The following is an 18,661-nucleotide window of genomic DNA, read 5'->3' on the forward strand; positions in this document are numbered from 1 at the left end:
TGGTCATTTCATGCAACTAGTGCCTTAAAAGGGACACACTGTAATGTATTATTTGCCAAATAACACAAATTTTCTCATTTAGTTGAAATGCAGAATTGCAATTTTAGCTTATGAGCAGAGCAATACAGAGGACACATAGTACCATGATGGCCAGAAATTTGGGAGGACATGGTAGCCAGTTTCATGGCTTATACTTGGCAAATGGTCTGATGGGCAGTTTGAAACTCGGCAGTGTAAGAGACAGGCCATGCCATTTTTGAGATAGAAATAGTTTAATGTGTTGTCGAAGGCTTTTATGGCCAGAATCACTAGGCTGCTGTGAGCTTTCCAGGCTGCATGGCCATGTTCCAGCAGGATTTTCTCCTGATGTTTCGCCCACATCTATGGCAGGCATCCTCAGCAGTTGTGAGGTATGTTGGAAACAAGGTAAGTGAGGTTTATATATCTGTGAAATGTCCAGCGTTGGAGAAAGAACTCTTGGCTGTTGGAGGCAAGTGTGAATGTTGCCATTGGCTACCATGATTAGCATTGAATAGTCTTGCAGCTTTAAAACCTGGCTGCTTCCTGCCTGGGGGTTCCTTTGTTGGGGGGTGTTAACTGATCCTGGTTGATTCTTGTCTGGAATTCCCCTGCTTTTTAAGTGTTGCTCTTTATTACTGTTCTGATTTTAGAGTTTTTTAAAATACTGGTAGCCAGATTTTGTTCATTTTCATGGTTTCCTCCTTTCTGTTGAAATTTTCCACATGCTTGGGGATTTCAGTGGCTTCTCTGTGTAGTCTGACATGGTAGTTTTTAGAGTGGTCCAGCATTTCTGTGTTCTCAAACAGTTTATTTTGGGGCAAGGGGCATTGCCAGGAATAGATTTTGTCAGCCAGTGTCTCCATTTTTACCGATTCTGGAGAAAACTGTTTGGTATTGCATGAAGGGGGACATCCACTAAATCCTTGCCTATAAAGGTGTTGTAATAGGTTTAAAATTTCTATTAAAAGGCATTTTTAGCTATGTAAGGCTATTCAGAGCAACAAATTCCAACTAGAAAAATTGCTTGTTTAAAGTGATAAAATGAGAGCCCAAGGGAGGGACCTGACATGCCTAACTCTATATGTAAACAGTGAGGTGCTATTTAACACTGGAATCATGTTTGGATTTTTACACAGCTTAAGAGTTGTTTTTGCCCGTGTTTTCCCCTCAATATTATCTCTATTTGGAAAAATGTTAAAAAGAAAGGTATAGGGACAGAACACAGTCAGAGGATAACTTCTAAAAATGCCTGGAAGGAGTTTGAAATGCCATATCAGCTCCCTTCTTTTTAATGCAGAGGATGAGGCATGCCATCCCAATAACTCTTCTTGTTATCAATACAGGTAATGCATTCCTAGCATCTACTTCTTTTGTATTTCTCAGAGACTGAAACAGTAAGATAGACACAAGGACTGAAAGAGAACATAAAGAGTGTGCTTCTGTATGTGGAGGAGGGATACACTCAACAACACAGATTGAAAAACTGCACAAGACAGTCTAGAAAGTTTTCCGAGACATTGCAAATTCCACTTGATATCTTCATTAGATATATAAATACCTCACTTTCCACATGTCTGATTCATTAAATAAGCATACAATAAACTTATCCAAAGTGTTTAGCAGTTTTAAAAAGATATACTATTTATGCATCTTTCAACTGAACTGCTCAGTATTTCCATTGTTTAGAAGACTTTGTCAATAATTTCAAGATTAGTGCACTGTAGACTACTCAAATTTTAATCAAACTCCATAAACCAAAAGAATATTAATTCAATGTGAAATAAACAGCCAGTGAGCAAATAAATCTAGATATGAGCCCACCATTCTGTAAACCATCCAGCTGCAGGGACATCCTGAAACTAGGATCTCCAAATCCTATCTGATATGGATATGGCATGGTGCATCTCTAAAGTGCCATTTCCTAGCATGTGAGGGCTTGAGAGAACACAGAACGCTCTTAAAACATCTTGTTAAACTGAAACATTTTTTGGCTCCTGGAATGAACCAGTATCAGCATCTTCATGCATCACAGGAAGTACCATCTGGTCCCCACAAAACATATGCCATTATTATTTTTAACCCTAAATCAAACTGCTAGTCCTAATTCAGTTAGATTCTGTTGATTACCATTCAATTGCTGAAAAGTACCAGTAAGTCCAAAGTTATGGAAATCCCACCTGATCTAATTTCATTGGGCATAAGCAATCAGATATAGGACTTAGGGTTTAAAAGGCAACAAAGGCTTTGCAGTTTGTCTTGCATATTACTGCAACCCCCTTCTGGAAAATATAACCAGAATATCTTTATATAGAAAGAATTCTGAAGTTTGAAATAATCTATCACCCTGAAGCAGAAAGAATAATACAGCTACATTGTAAGGTAGTTGTTTTACCATGTGGTCTGAAATGTTGTGGCTTACCCTCTGTGCACTCATGAAAAGCTTGTGAATGATAGTCCCAGCAGGACCTCTTCCCGCACCAATGACTGAGACTTCTGGCTGTTCCAGAAAAGAATTCACAAATCTGACAAGACAGAACAAAAGTCAGAACACCAAAGTGCCATTTGTTTTGTTTTTTTAAGAGCTTGTTACTTCAAAGCTTCTCAATACAAGTACGCACACTAAACATACCCAGATACTGAGATATACCGTATATACTTGAGTATAAGCCAACCCAAATATAAGCTGAGACACCTAATTTTACAACAACAAAAAAAAACTGGGAAAACTTACTGACTCGAGGATAATGGGAAATGGAGAAGCTACTGGTAAATTTCAAAAATAAAAATAGAAATAGATACCAATAAAATTGCCAGATATACTCAAGTATAAGCCAACCCAAATATAAGCCGAGGGGGCTTTTTCAGCCTTAAAAATGCGCTGAAAAACTCGGCTTATACTTGAGCATATATGGTAATATCACTTGTTTTATTTACTCTTCATTGGTTGTCTGCAAAACTGATTAAGCCAACCAGATTAATTCCACTGAAAGCATGTGACAATTGAGTCATGAAGTGTTGAAAACATATACTCTGAATCAACTACTTTGATTCAGAGCACATGTGACTCGGTCAATATTTTGGCATCTGACATGGCTCCGGATAAATGTATCTATGGCTGCTGCCTAACACAGGGCTAGTAAGAACTTCACAACCTTTGGTGACACTGGATATGTCCCAGGGTTTTAATCACCCTTACTCTTTCATATACCAATCTTCCCTGCCCTCTTTTCCTTATGAATGATTGTTAAGTGAATACAAGCATTAATCCTGGTTTCCGCCACTCAATTCAAAACCAGTTCACATGCATAAAGATGTGTGTTTATCATAAAGGCCACAAGATACTTTCCTCACTTCAGAATATAGTCAGGGATACAAAAATATATGTAAATATACTAAAGTAAATACACTCATACATACTGATTGTAATCAAAGACCCAAATATGTCAGTTTCAACTTCTATATCCCAAATGGTCTTGCATACAAGATGACAAACCAGAGCAAGAAAAGGGAGCATGAAGGAATTTGATCTGTAGAGGCCAATGAGATATAAGGAATCTGAAATCATTCACCTTTCTAGATCTTTCCGTTCCTCTTCCTTATCACACTTTTCAACACCAAATTTTGCTTTCAATGACCTCGCTCGGGCAATTGTGGCTTCCACACTCAGAATCTGACCAATTATTTCCTATGCAAGAAGAGAAAACATTTCCAAGGTGCCAAATGTCAGAAAGTTTCTTTTTTTGGATGTAATAAAACTTTTTTAAAAACCAAAACATCTTACTTCAAGTTTTTTGTCCTCTGGATTTGGAAACCGGAGGACTTTACTAGAGTGGGTGATTATCTGCTTAATGATCTTCTTTACTGAAGAAATGTCTTCTAGGGATTCTATTTGGAAAACATGAAAACAAATACTGTAGGTAATAGTTTATTTTCCCTCCAAGCATGAGTTCTTGCTCACCAAGTGTTATTTACCTTCTTCCTTTACCTTGAGTACAGCTGCATGGATGACACAAGGCAGAAGATGCCTCGCAAGGTCAGCAGGTTTCTGAACTGCTAAATAGTGCAGCACCTGCAGGTTTGGTAAATAAAGACCCCATTAGCATAGTAATCCCATCACTAACATCTGAGCATCTTGCTGCTATTCAACAGACATCATCTCTCTGCTATATTACATGAAAGTATTATGGGAATGGAGGCTATCAGAATGAACCCTAATAAAGAGACTTCTGTATTTATATCTCACAACTTTTATACTAACTATCTGTAACTCTGGGGGGGGGGGGGGGATAATCTGCATGGTAGTTATAGACTCTTGTGTTTTTGGGAAAAGTTTAGGCTTTAGCATGAGAAAAGTCAAATTACCTGAAAATGACTGGATTCTAAGAAACAAAGATAATGAATATTCAAAGCTCAAAACCTGCCAGGAAAAGTACATCTACCCTTTTAATCAGTAGGTAATTTTTGGAAGGTACTACAAGTGAAGTCCCAAACTAGTGAAACAATGCAGAACTGGCTTTCAACTACCCAGCATAGTTTTCTGGATGAAGTAGTGTAGCTTAGAAGAAGTTGAGGATTTGTTTGGAACTGATGATGGGCAGGAAGCAGAGGCCTGGAAGGAAAAACTCTTCATAATTACTGCCAAGTCTGAAAGGCTTTATTTCCAAAGTACATAAAACTCCCGAGTGTTGGCAATTATTTGAAGGGCCTTTGATGACTTTGTTTTTATTTTCCCTTAAAAAAAAGACTTCCAATCCACAGGATTCTATTTTTGGAAGGAAAATCATTATTTAATCCAACCTTAAAAGCAATCTGCATGGTGTGTGCTAATACAATGAGCAGGATGATGTACAAAACAAACAACAATATTCAGAAGTGGGTTGTGCCATTCTTAAGTCAATGCTGTAAAGCCCAAACCTTCTGAACAGCCCATCAGGAGTCTTTTTACCTTCTCCGCCTCACGAGTGTCGTCAAAGAGCCGCCGCTGCCTCCTTGCTGGTATTGGCTTTGCGGTTTCCCAGGCTTCAACCCACATGTTGCTGGGAATCTTCATTCGGGCGCTCAGCTCACCCTTAATGACCATGTTCCCCTTTTCATCCACAATTTCCTCTTCAATGTAATCCCGAGGGGAATACCACCTCACAAAGTCCTCCAGACAACAACCAGGGTTGGCTGCCTAAGATGGAATTGCAGGAGGGGGAAGACACAGAAATAGAACGTAAGTTTAACAAAACAAAACTTGCTTAGCAAAGTAGCTACGTCTTTACAAAGACGTATATAAAATTGGATACAAAATCCTGAAAATGATAGTTGGGCCAGACTTTAGCAAAACAGGTTAACCACCAGCTGCAATAAATCTTGCCAATCGAAGGTTGGCAGTTTGAAGTCTGGGTCGGGGGTGAACACCCGACCTTCAGCCCAGCTCACTGCCCACATACCATATCGAAAATGGCTGTGAGTAGATTAATTAGTACTGCTTAAGCAGGGAGGTATTTTAATGGCACTAAAAGAAAACATCAGAAAATGCCAGTGATTCAATCAAAGGGCTCTTCAACATGGTGGATGGAGCGACAGCAACCCCCCCCCCCCCCACCTCGTGGGGGAAAGATGGGGAAAAGCCTATATACCTCAGTGTATAATGGCATTGAATGTTTGCCGTATATGTATTCTATGATCCGCCCTGAGTACTCTTTGGGTTGCGAAGGGCGGAATATAAATACTGTAAATAAAATAAATAAAAATAAATACTAACTCAGCAGAAAGGTTTCACATGAGTGTTCAATGTTACAAAATTCAAAAGCAGATCCACAAAATACCTGAACAAGCATTCGTGCAGCTGACTGGGCAGCAACTGCAATGACGCGTGAGAACTGTCATTGAATAGATCTTGGACTGGAACTCTGGATATGATTTGGATTTGCAAACTTAGGCTTGGTTGTGCTTTTAATATTTTAATGGCTAAAATTTTAATATATTTTATAAGCTTGTTGTCTTATTTAATATTAATTATTTGTATTGCAATTGTTTGTTTGTTGACATCTAATGATTGCCCAGTTGTAAGCTGCACTGAGTCCCCCCCTCGAGGTTGAGAAGGATGGGATAAAAATGCCTGAAATAAAATAAATAAATAAACTAGATTGGTTTCTGACACTACACTACTCTCAATGATTTTGTATGCTTACTCACAATGCCCTGCCTCATGCACAGAGGAAAAACTGTTTAAAGCTACAGACAATGTAGTCACTATTGCCCCGTTTTGGTCAAAAATTATTTAGACACTTGTGTTCCCTCTATTTTATCAGTTTTATACTAATTTATTTATGCAATGGTTTTGACACGAAATAAATGATATTGTAGGACACACCTTGTAAGCATTATGAAAACCCATCAGAGACAAGGTAATAGCTAGCCTTTTACAACACAGACGACCAAATGCTCTAATACACATGCCTAAAAGAAAAAGCAAAGGAGAATCCTATATTGTTCCACAGAGTCAAGGTCTGTAAGTGTTTCTTGAAAGATCTACTAAGTGTTCTATTGGAGGAGTGATTCCAGTATAGTAATGTTATAAAGACCATCTCTTGCAATGTGAAACCTGTGCTTACCTTGAAAGATTCCATGTCGGAGAGTAAGCAGGCGCTCTGCATGCGAGCACGGAGGTGGGCTCCTTCTGCCGATGTTCCCAGTTTAGCCAACACTTCAGATTGTTCTTCTAACAGATCCTCAGTCATAGGAGCTGGTTCCTGCAAAAGGCACAGACAGAATGCTGAAAGTTGGGATAAATACAGCTTTTTCTACTAAATTGCCTTCTCAAAATTAGGGTGTGCATTAGATTCACAGAATATGGTAAATACTTTTGGGTTTCACGATTTTAAAAACTGAGGTGCACATTAGATTTGATGGTGCATTAGACTTGAGTAAATACGGTATGTTGAATTGGTTTAGACTTGATGATACATTAATTGAAAACCTATAGCAAAATGAGCTGCAGGACATCCTGCAAAACAACATATTTACAGTTTAATAAACGTTTGCCATGTTTTTATTATAGAACCAATTAGGAAATGACATTTATAACCCAGGAACAGTGTAATTGAAACAAGGTCACAAAAATCAGATGAGCAGAAGGCTTCTAAGTCTTTCTTTCTAACCTGTGTAACTGGAACATAGAGAGGGTCTCCAGGATGAAGCAAAGTCAAATTGCCATGTTGATGTAGACGGCCTTCTGGCTTTAACGATATAGTCTCTTTGCTGCCGTCTTTTGGGATCCCTTTCTTTCCACCTTCTTGTCCATTTGCTTTAAGATCCTCTGTGTCACTCAGGCATTCAAAAAATTCATCTTCACTGTCACTCCACGATTCCCAAGATTTTCCTACTTCTCCTTTTTCCTTATCACCTTCTTTTGAACCGTCAGGTTTTCCAGTATCACCAGAATTTACTTTTTTCCCTTCATCTCTTGCTTTCTTTCTTTCTATGCAACAATTTAACATCTGGAAGTAAACACACATTGAAAATTTGTTATGTTTATTTTATATACATAATTCACTCTTTGGCTGACTTACACAGCAAAACCTATCTGAGCTCAGCAGCCAGGCAGTTATACCTTGAATTCAAACCTTATGATACATTGCTGCTTCTTTAATATTTACCTGGAGTTTCTGATGCAGTAAACAACATCTCAGATCTGGAGCACCACTGGCTAACCTAAAAAGAAATTAAATTAATGTTATTAGTATTATTACAGAGGAAACTCCTACCTGATAAGGTCCCCATATGGTTCTCAGAAGAAGCAGAATATAGGGACAATTGCACAACAAACATTGATTGAACTCTTGGGCTACACTCCAGAAATCAATTTTAAGATGTCGCTGTAAATGCTTTGACCAAACACCTGTGTCTTATGCTGACGTACAGACTAAGTCCACTTTGCCACAACCAATATTATCAGCCCAATCTTCCTTACAGGGCAACTTAAAGGACCATTTTAATTAGGTACATCAAAAGCAAACATAAATAGGTCATACTGGGTTGTTGTAGGTTTTTTCGGGCTATATGGCCATGTTCTAGAGGCATTCTCTCCTGACGTTTCGCCTGCATCTATGGCAAGCAGAGGTAGTGAAGTCTGTTGGAACTAGGAAAATGGGTTTATATATCTGTGGAATGACCAGGGTGGGACAATAGGTCATACTGTCTTATATGGAGCCAGGTTAATGTGCTGAAAACAGGATGGTCTCTGTGGAAGCACCAATATGAGGCTCTCTTTAAGCATCAAAACAGGCCACAGCACAAGCTATGGTTGCTGCACACCCCAAAGCACACTATTTTTCACAACTAAATGCCATTAGGAAGACTCACCCTGGGATGAAGATGTTGTTTTCCCATCTGAAGCGCATTTCCAAGACAAATTCCTGCCAGAGATGTGCAACTCCTTTGACTCCTCCATGGTAAAAGTTGATCATACAAAGGCAGAGAGCCAATTTGTAAGTGAGGCTGTCTGAAGGAGCCGATTTGAACTGAATGTAGAGATTCTAAACACAAGGAGAAAACAAGTAAGAGGGGGGATTAAGACAAAACAAAAATGTGTGAAAAAAGATTGTGAAGCAAACACTAAAAGCTAGTAAGCATATACTTCATTTACTGAACCTGCAAAATGCATCTCTAAATAGGATACCATGTTATCGTAAGAGAATTTTGATATTTTTTGGCAATACATATAAATTTGATTATATAATGCAATGGTTCTCAACCTGTGGGTCCCCAGGTATTTTGGCCTACAACTCCCAGAAATCCCAGCCAGTTTACCAGCTCTTAGGATTTCTGGAAGTTGAAGGCCAAAACATCTGGGGACCCACTGGTTGAGAATCACTGATATAAGGACCAAGGCAAAGAGCTTACATATAAAAAAACTATCCTTTTATTTTTAAATAATGGTTATAATAGACTCATATTCATAGCTTCACAGATGTACATCTGCATTTTGCTTTTCCTTTATTAAGCCATTAAAATGTAGTACACAATTCTTTACTTCTGCAGTTTAAACTTACATAGTCTTCATTGTCTGGGGGAGGAAGGCTTCCTGCCGATGTACTTATTCGGGCTTCAGATACATCTGTTAATTTATCAGCAGCATCGGGGAATAAGTACTTAAGGGGAAAATTCACAGAGTCATCTTTCAAACAGAATGGCCATCCTGACATTTTTTCATAGGCATTAGGTACATCAACAAAACACCACTGATGAATGATTACTAAAAATACTTAGATCCTTGATGCTCTGATATTTAAGTGCTCAGGTATTGAAAAAAACCAGTCCTTCTCAAAACCAGGTGCTGCTCACAGTATACCAGGCACAATAAACAAAACAATGGCAATACCAATAGCAAAAAGAGAACAACCAATGTACTTAAGAGGAATACTCTTCTTTTAAAGAAACAACAAGGAGATAACTGAACTTCTGCTGGCAACAACCTCTGAGTATCCCTTAATATCAACAGGGTATCAAACACTTGAATTCCCACTATGTTTTTCAGTCTTAAGCTTGCGTATTTTAGGGGCACCAACACAAAAGGGTATATTGCAACTGGGCAATCTGCAAATGACCAAGGAATGTGTAACCAAGATCACCTTATCTCAAAGACAGTACAGTTGAAACACCAAAGCTGGATAAAGGCATTCAGCTTTACGAGAATGTATATTCAAACATAAAGTACTACCATGGAATTGAACAGATTAACTTACCAAAAGAATAGTATTGAGGACATCATTATTTAATGGTGACTCATCTATACCTCTGTGTTTACGAATCTTTTTCTTGGCAGTGTGAACCATATTTGTCACTGACAGTTTATGGATTGGGACTGGTGCTGGCTCCGTGAGCTTTGACAAAGCATGGCTTATATCGGCATCTATAAATATCAAGATGTGGCAAAATAAGACCACAAATTATTTGTAATCTACATTTATGTCCTCATTACCTTCTCCTAACTGCTCCTTAAAAAAGAATACAAATGAAAGGCTGCTTTGCTAAATCTGAGTGTGCCATCTGCTGCTTGTCCAGGAAAAACGCTACAGAAGATATGATAAAGTAACTGTGCATACCCTGCAAAAACTGGTCAAACTGCAACACTGGGACCATTGACATTATGACTTTCTCTACAAACAGATACCCTCACCTGAGTTATCTCTCATCAAATATGAGGAGTAAGGTCCATTAAACTTAAAATAAGGCAAAAAAAGCCTTAAACGTTTAAGCAATGAAATACAAGTCTACAAGTAACTCGAAGTTATTCTGAGTTATTCCCAGGATCTTCAGAACCAGAGAGAAAAGTTATTCTTCTGGTATTACATATTCCTTGCCGAGCCTGGACAATAATGGGAAATAACCCAACTGAGGATGGCTCCTTCTACATACAAGAGCCTTGCCTAACTTGGACGTTCATGGCAGCATTCAATGTGACAATCCAAGATGAAATATTTTTGCTTGAAAATAAGTAAAAAAATGGATTAAATGTAGGAGGAATAAAAATACAATTTTTCTGAGGAAGGGGAAATTGTTTTACATCAAGATGTTTTAAAACAGTAACTCAGATACTGCCATTCCATTCTCTTGGTTTTGCTTCCACAACGGTGTACACCTGACATACTTCAACAATCACAATGACCAAGAAAATGACCTTTCAAGCTCCTACCTTTTCCATCCTCTTCAAATGCTGATCTTCCCAGAATTTCATCAGTTGATTCTTTCCGGCGACAGACTTTGAAAAATTCAGTAACAAAATCACCTATGAACAGGGAAGGGGGAATCATTTAAATCCATGATGAGATACTACATGATTAGTTTTTCTACTGAGATTCTGTTTTTCATTGTAATTTAGCTGGCATGCCTAATATGGCTTGACAAAAAATAAAGTGTGAGAGGTCAATCACAATTCCTACAGAAATTTCAGTGCATATAAGCACTAACTGAAGCTACAGAATGCAACAATGTCACGTGATATCAGTGTCGGTATGGAAGCCTATGAGAGAACCTTGTAAATTCAAGATAATACACTTTCTTAATGAAAATACTCAAAAACCTTAATAGAAAAAAATCAAGAGATATAAACTTTAGGTCACTTACTCAATAAGCACTGTGGATTATCTGCTTTTCTAACTCTTACGGACCACTGAGGTGCTTGAAGAGGATCCAAGTCTCTAAAAACAGATAAATGTTATGTTGAATGCTGCATCAAACATAAATATTGAAGCTAGCAACCTCAAATATTTCCATATTATTAATAAACAAAACAAATCCTCATTTTTTTATCCATTTACCTATTTTTTTTCTTACTCTAGCTCTGTTTTAATTATCTCATTGCAAATTCAAAATGAACCTATATTTCTTGCACAGAGCCAGGCTCACAAGATGAAATATTTGGTTTTTTTTCCTTTTATATATTTCAGAATTAGCGGTATTTTTCATTTTGACTATCAAGGCCCTTTAATTACTACTACATTTTCTCATGATGAGATACTGCACATGAAAAGAAATTTGTTTCTAGATCTGGAGTGAGCAAAGCACACTGCTCCAGAGATTGTTGGGCTGCAACTCCCATCATACTATGCTAGCTAGCATACCCAATGGAGAGCGATTTGGGGGAGTTCAAATCTAACAGTTCTCAAATGCAATGCATAGCCCACCTTGGCTCTAGGTGTAAATCATTCCAATATTGGAGTCCCCGGTAGCCCAGTGGGTTAAACCCCTGTGCTGGCAGGACTGAAGATCAACAGGTTGCAGGTTCAAATCCGGGGAGAGCGCAGATGAGCTCCCTCTATCAGCTCCAGCTCCTCATGCAGGGACATGAGAGAAGCCTCCCACAAGGATGATAAAACATCAAAACATCCAGGCGTCCCCTGGGCAACGTCCTTGCAGACGGCCAATTCTATCATACCAGAAGCGACTTGCAGTTTCACAAGTCGCTCCTGACACAACAACAAAAAAAATTCCAACATTCTGTTTATTATTAAAACAGCAAAAAGTAGGTAGAAGCAGAAGGGAAAATACACAATGAATAAAGAAATGGAAAGAAAGTGTATATAAAATAATGAACACAGACAGTGTGTTCACTAAAGTCTTACTCATGACCATTTCAATAATATATGTTCTAGACACAGGAAAAAAATGACTTTAAAAACAAAGCTTTAGATCTTTAGGCTTATGAAAACCAATACAATGGCTAACCAATACTTCGAAAAGAAATGGTTAAGAAGCAGTAAGAAAGCCACCTTCTAATATTTGAAAAATGGTCATATACAGCATAAGTCAATTTTGTTTTCTGTAATTGTTGAGGTTAGAATTTATCTAAACAGCAGGGAAGAGGTTTTTGGAGGTATGAGTCATTTTAAGACGAAGGGTTAATATCCACTCATCTACCACTGAGTTGGGGAAGAATACCTCAAATTATGTCTCAAGACATTCAAATACTCTGATTCTGAAACACTGCGTGACAAACAAAAGCCTCATATAGTTTGTTTTAACAAGGAATTCCTGGATGATGTTTCCTATTAACAATATACACATAGGGGAGAAAGCCAACATGGATACTACAGTACTTACTACTCATTATGTAACAAAAACTTGCCAACTAGGTTACTTGGATTCTTTAAAAGGGCACAATCTTGAAGCATGTTAATTAGATATTTGGCTTAGAAGAACAAATAAAAGCAATGTACTTACGAGTAAACATCATTGTCTACAATTATGCCCTCTGTTAGATGAGGCCATGTAGTTGCTAAATGGAGTTCACTAAAAAAAAGACAGAAGGAAGTACACTACTAAACCAAGTTAAAAAATCATGACACAAATGCTGGCAATGATTTAGATACAAAACTAGACTTATGTGAAATGTCTAAAAGCTTTCGATCTAGTTGATGAATTTATCTGCAGATGTGGCAGGAATGAAAACTTGTGCATTTTCCTTCTCCCATCCTCAAGGGCATAAATGAACACACATGACGACTATCCTACTTGCTTCAAGGTATCTCCAGACTATCTTAAATTAAAACAGTTAAGACAGTGCCTGTGATTCTAACATCATTCCTTTTCTTCTCCTTTATGGTTTTGGCACCTCTGAAGAAGCCAGTGAAACTCTGAATGCCAACATAATATATGTATTTTCGACAGTTTGGTTGACCAATAAAGGTATCACATATCTGTGGATTTTGTGGAATTTGTTGTTGTTGTTTTATTTCTTGCCCACCTTGTGGCGGATTACAACATAACTAAAATACTATTGTGAATGGCTCCCTAACCATGCAACAGCAGTTTTATAGAGGGCATAAAGGACTGAAGAGAGAGGAGGAAATATCTCTCCACTACACATGTTTAGCACTGAGAACATCCCAAACCAAACTTTTCCTGCTGGAACTACCCAAACTGAAATTCAAGACTTAAGACTACTGGAGAGATATTTCCTCCTCTCTCTTCAGTCCTTTACAATACAATTTTGTTCCTGCCATTAACAAATAGCATGTGTGTGTTTAAAGGATTAAAGTAAGTATATATGCCATTAACAAAAAGCACGTATATTTACTTTAATCCTTTAAATACATGGATGTAAGAATTAAATCTTCTCCTGGCGACATACCGCACAGCTGAAGTTAGAGCAGTTTCCCTTAAAGTTCCATCTGTTGTTGATGTTGTTTCTGAGTGTTCCATTTCAGCACAGGGGCAAAAGTATTCAATTTCTTGGAAAAATACAAGTTTTAAGTGCAGTACCACAAAACCTGCTCTTTTGGGTAACAAGCAGATCTGAAAAGTTGTACGCATATTTGCTATATGTTAAGTTACAACAAATTACATGAATAAAACTACTGAACTACTATATGGCGAAGTGCTTGCAAGTTGGCCTTTGTAAATAAGCAAAGACAATTTCATTTGACTACAAGGCCTGTATATTTATCATACTAGATCGTACCTGATAGGATCCTCACAGGCACCAAATGGCAACTTTCCAAATTCAAGGCCTCCAACTTCTCCTCCAACTAAAGCATCAATATCTATTGGCAAAACATGGTGCACGTTACATCAGCATGGGGGGTAACAGCATTCGTTTATTTATTCTGTGTCAAACGCATGGCATACATAAGTATAAAACTGATAAAAATAGAAGGAGAACAAGTAGCTAAATAATTTTTAACCAAAATTTTATTAAACAATGGGTTAAATACAATTTTATCCCAATTTCAGTTAGATCATTAAAATTGACGGGACTTAAATTGGTGTTGATTAGCAAGTTTAGTTCATTTAGATAGCCCTATTCTTGTTAAGACTATAATTGGATTTAGCTCAATATCCTGGAACAGATAGTAATCCATATGATCCAGTAAAGGATAAAGTAGCCACCATAAACAGTCTTAATCTCCTAGTTGCAAATAAAATGGTCAAATAACTCTTCCAGCACACAGAATTTCCTTAGAATCACAGAAACAGGCATCACTTGATATAGATTATGTTTCGATTTACCAAATAAGTCAAAGGTAGGCAGCATGCAGTCTGTAGATACCCTCTCCCAGTTTTGTGGTCTCATTGCCGGGTTTGCCACTGCACTCCTGCAATTTAGCAATGACAGCACAACAGCAAAAACAAGCAATGCACCTGAAGACATACAGGAATGTCCCCTTCCACTACAGCTGCAAAAAAAGCTACTTCTCTTTGAAAATGAGACACAAAGTCACAAAAAGTGTGTGCATCATGTTTGAAAATCACATTATGACTCTCAGAAGCTATCCAAGCAATCCTTATTTGAGGGATCATCTGTTTATAACTACATTTACATTCGAGAAAAGGATGGCGTTCTACATCAGAAAAGAATTTTACAAACAGATCAAGGAATTCTCTTTAAAAAATCAACTTATACATTGTCAATAGGAAAACACTACTAAGCATTTCAAAACTTTTAAGAATGCCTCTGTTCTACTGGAACTTTCACATGCCAGCATAGTAACATGCTTCAAAAATACCAACATCTTGGCCTTATTACATCTAGCACTGTTTTAAAACTCTCAATTGCAAAAGCAGCTAATCACACACAAAGAAGGGGACAGGAGGTGGAAAGCTGCTATTACAGCTTTCTACCTGGATTATTTTATGTACTAAGTCCCACTAACATCAAATATTTATAATACAATAAAATTATAATATCTCACCTGGTGGCTGTTGAGGCCAGAAATACTGTTGCCAATCCTGAAGTACATATGTAAGTCTAATACTTATATTTATCGGAGGTAATGGAGTTAATGGACAGCCCTAGAAGACACATGAAAAAATCTAAATAGGACATGAAAACAAATTTGAAAAGAGAATTTCAATATTGCTATAATTTATTGAACTGAACCAATGTAAACAACAATTATTCATCATTATCTTTTTGAAACATCCAAACCAAACTGTCTAATATTTAACACGTAAATATGAAAACAGTAACAAAAAGCTGGTCTATTGACTGCAATTAGATGCTGAAGAACATTTCAGCTTCAAAAATGTTGCTTGTGGGAGACACACATATATTAATAATCATCCAAAGTTTGTATTATGTTGACAAGATCTAAATTATTTCTGTGGCTATATCTGCATGTACCCATGAATCTGAACAGATCCCACGAATATCTCATCTGCATGATCTACCAAAAGCTGCTTAGTCATTCTGTTTTGGCATGTTGCAAAATCTAGGCTGAATATAAGTTACAGACATAAGAAGCATTTGCTGGCTTCTGTAAAAATAATCTTGGCATATACACCCACACAGTTGTACTTACAATCTTTGATTTGAAAATGTCCAAGAGTCCTGACAAATGAGTATACTGACTGGGCACTTTGCGAAGATGAACCATTTCAAAATCTGTCCTGACTCCAGGACCTTGACACTCTCCTATGTACATTCTTCGCCATTTATGATGAATCTGCACAAATACTGGCACCTGGCTGCAAAATGGTCAGAAGATTTAAAATGTTTTAAGCAGAAGCTATCTAACAAATAGAGTGCAATCAGATCATATAATTTGCCATGTATATAAATAAAAATGCAATGTTTGTTTGTGGGATTAACATAACTCAAAAATGACTGGACAAACTGACACCAAATTTGGAGAGAAAACACCCAACAACTCAATGAGTGGCAATCACTTTTTTAAAAAAACAACCAAAAATGTAAGGAACTTTAAAACCCTAAAACGATAAAATAAGGTACAGCGCATGTACGAAAATGACTCCCATGGCCCTGCCCCTCTCCTGCATGAGGGGAAAAAAACAAACAGCTACAGAGAGCATGGAAGGCTCTGGTGGGCTGGGCAGGCAGACCCTCGGCTTCCCCAGGCCCCCGATTTGGGGTCTCTCTCTTCTCTCTCCCACCCACCACCCAGCAGGGCCCCTTCCTTCACTTTGGGCCTACCCTCCTCTACCACGCTGGAGTCTTGCATGGACCCTCCTTACTTCCCAGTATCTGTCCTCTTTGTTGGCCCCACCAAACACAGACCCCTTCTCCTTTCTTTCCCCCTGGTGAGGCGGGCAGGCGGCTGCTCCATGCAAGCACTGCTCACCAGGCTTTGCTTTCCCTTGCCTAGGCGCCAACGGGAAGGGAGCTTTGCAGCCCTCAGCCTTGCTGGGCCTGGCATGAGGCGCTTTCCGAGATGGGCCTTGCTTGCCCAGCACTGGACCCTTCTTTCTGCTGCAGCCGCAGGATGCCCTTCATGTGATCCCAAACAGGTGGGAAGGCGCCCCGCATCCACGGCAGAAAGAAGGGGCCAGCACCAGGTGAGCAAGGCCCACCTCAACAAGCAGCTCCCGCCCACCCCATGCTGGGCCCAGGAAGCCCAAGGGCTGCAAGGCTCCCTTCATGCTGGTGCCCAGCCAAGACATATAGAAGGAAGGAGAGAAGATAGAAAAAAAGAGAAGGAAGGAAAGAAGAATGGAAGAATGGAGAGAAAGAAAGAAAGAAAGAGGAAGGGAAAGAAAGAAGGAAAGAGAGAAGGAAGGATGGAAGCAAAGAGTGAAGGAAGGAAGGAAAGAAGGAAGGAAGGTGGTAGAGAAGGAAGAAAGAAGAGAAAGGGATGGGAAAGAAAAAGGGGGGAGGAAGGAAAAAGGTAGAGAAGGAAGGAGAGAGGGAGGGAAGGAAGATGAAAAAGAAAGAGGTAGGGAAAGTTGGCCACAGCAACGCGTGGCGGGTACAGCTAGTTGTATTTTAAATCTATTGGCCAGGAGACCAAATTATTCTTGAGATTATGTTAGAACAAAACACGATTTCAATTAATATAAAATAATCAAATTTAGCTTCGCAGAACACATCCACACATTAAAAGTCAACTGCATTTAGGTGAATATATCCAATACATATGTGGTTACCAATATACACTTTTCAAACTGTTTCAACTTTAAAACAGTATGGCAACAAGACAAAATTTATTTACAAATACCATTAATGAACATTTAAAATACTGCATTTAGGTGAATATATCCAATACATATGTGGTTACCAATATACGCTTTTCAAACTGTTTCAACTTTAAAACAGTATGGCAACAAGACAAAATTTATTTACAAATGCCATTAATGAACATTTAAAATACCAGACCTAATAATTCCACATCACAAAGTCCTGCTCTCCCAAGTATGAAGAAGGTATCTGGATCATCAATCTGAAAAGATAATTTTCTAACTGGGATTATAGTCTATATATTTAGAGGGATATTGGATGAGATAATAAATAAATATATCTTTATGTAAGCATGTTTTTTCTCTTTTGTTCAGAAGACAACAGCTATCTCAGATTTGAAACAGGAAGCTTCTTCATTCATACAGCCAGCTGAATATTTTCTCTCAGCAGAACTACATATGCATCAACAGACAAATATCACTACTGCTACTCACCATCCTGTGTTCCCCAAAGCAATAGAAACTGAACTCAAGAGAAGATTACACTTGGATTCACTAAGAACTGCATCATTATTTGCTGCTGGTGCAATAACTACAAATTCACGCAAACCATACCTAGAACAAAAGCAACAAAATTATGGATAAATATTCAATTCTAAAATACACACTGTATTGCCATTGGTATTAGCATATGAATAATTATTTTCTCTTTCAATTGCTTGTTCATGTTCCATGAACATTTGTTCAAGGGAAGCCTAAATTAAAGAAACGTGTCTTTTTATTTATTTACAACGTCTTGGATCAAGACTTTACCCTTTATTTTTAAAACAGAAGAATATATGGTACTGTTGTGCCTTTCTGTAAGCCGCCCTGAGTCCCTCCTCGGGGGTTGAGAAGGGCGGGGTAGAAGTACCCGAAATAAATAAATAAATGTTTCATTATTTGGGCAGAGGCCAAAAGGGGGAGCTATGGGGGGGGGGGTGTGGAGGAAAACCATCCCCCCTCCACCCTCTGCTGGTTATTTCCCGTCTCCATTTCCCATTTCATAAAGATGGCATGATGGTGGCATTGGTTGGGGGAATTAGTAGGAAAACTGGGGTAAATGGTTTTACTCCTTCAACCCCCTCCTTCTCTATCTAGGCCCCCTTTTTGGCCTCCGCCCAGATAATGGAACAGTACCAAATATACAACAACAGGGCGATAAGAAGGGGGCCATGGAATGAGTTTCATAAATTTG

General features: G+C 38.3%; 1 protein-coding gene across 2 annotated transcripts in view; it reads right to left on the minus strand.

The window, feature by feature from the left end:
- Positions 1 to 18,661, minus strand: part of RAB3GAP1 (RAB3 GTPase activating protein catalytic subunit 1) — a 28,890-nt gene that overhangs the window by 5,242 nt on the left and 4,987 nt on the right. For both annotated transcript variants that reach the window (XM_060776018.2, XM_060776009.2), the window contains exons 6-23: positions 17,920 to 18,039; positions 15,813 to 15,978; positions 15,204 to 15,303; positions 13,973 to 14,054; positions 12,733 to 12,801; positions 11,137 to 11,210; positions 10,706 to 10,798; positions 9,756 to 9,922; positions 9,063 to 9,161; positions 8,374 to 8,546; positions 7,668 to 7,722; positions 7,170 to 7,508; positions 6,624 to 6,761; positions 4,967 to 5,194; positions 3,994 to 4,090; positions 3,803 to 3,906; positions 3,591 to 3,706; positions 2,441 to 2,543 (exon numbers count right to left, since the gene is read on the minus strand). In XM_060776018.2, the coding sequence (XP_060632001.2) occupies positions 2,441 to 2,543; positions 3,591 to 3,706; positions 3,803 to 3,906; positions 3,994 to 4,090; positions 4,967 to 5,194; positions 6,624 to 6,761; positions 7,170 to 7,508; positions 7,668 to 7,722; positions 8,374 to 8,546; positions 9,063 to 9,161; positions 9,756 to 9,922; positions 10,706 to 10,798; positions 11,137 to 11,210; positions 12,733 to 12,801; positions 13,973 to 14,054; positions 15,204 to 15,303; positions 15,813 to 15,978; positions 17,920 to 18,039 (2,323 nt within the window). The remainder of the gene's footprint in view (positions 1 to 2,440; positions 2,544 to 3,590; positions 3,707 to 3,802; positions 3,907 to 3,993; positions 4,091 to 4,966; positions 5,195 to 6,623; positions 6,762 to 7,169; positions 7,509 to 7,667; positions 7,723 to 8,373; positions 8,547 to 9,062; positions 9,162 to 9,755; positions 9,923 to 10,705; positions 10,799 to 11,136; positions 11,211 to 12,732; positions 12,802 to 13,972; positions 14,055 to 15,203; positions 15,304 to 15,812; positions 15,979 to 17,919; positions 18,040 to 18,661) is intronic.

Source organism: Anolis sagrei, chromosome 1 (assembly GCF_037176765.1).
Source record: "Anolis sagrei isolate rAnoSag1 chromosome 1, rAnoSag1.mat, whole genome shotgun sequence".
In the NCBI taxonomy this organism is placed as follows: domain Eukaryota; kingdom Metazoa; phylum Chordata; class Lepidosauria; order Squamata; family Dactyloidae; genus Anolis; species Anolis sagrei.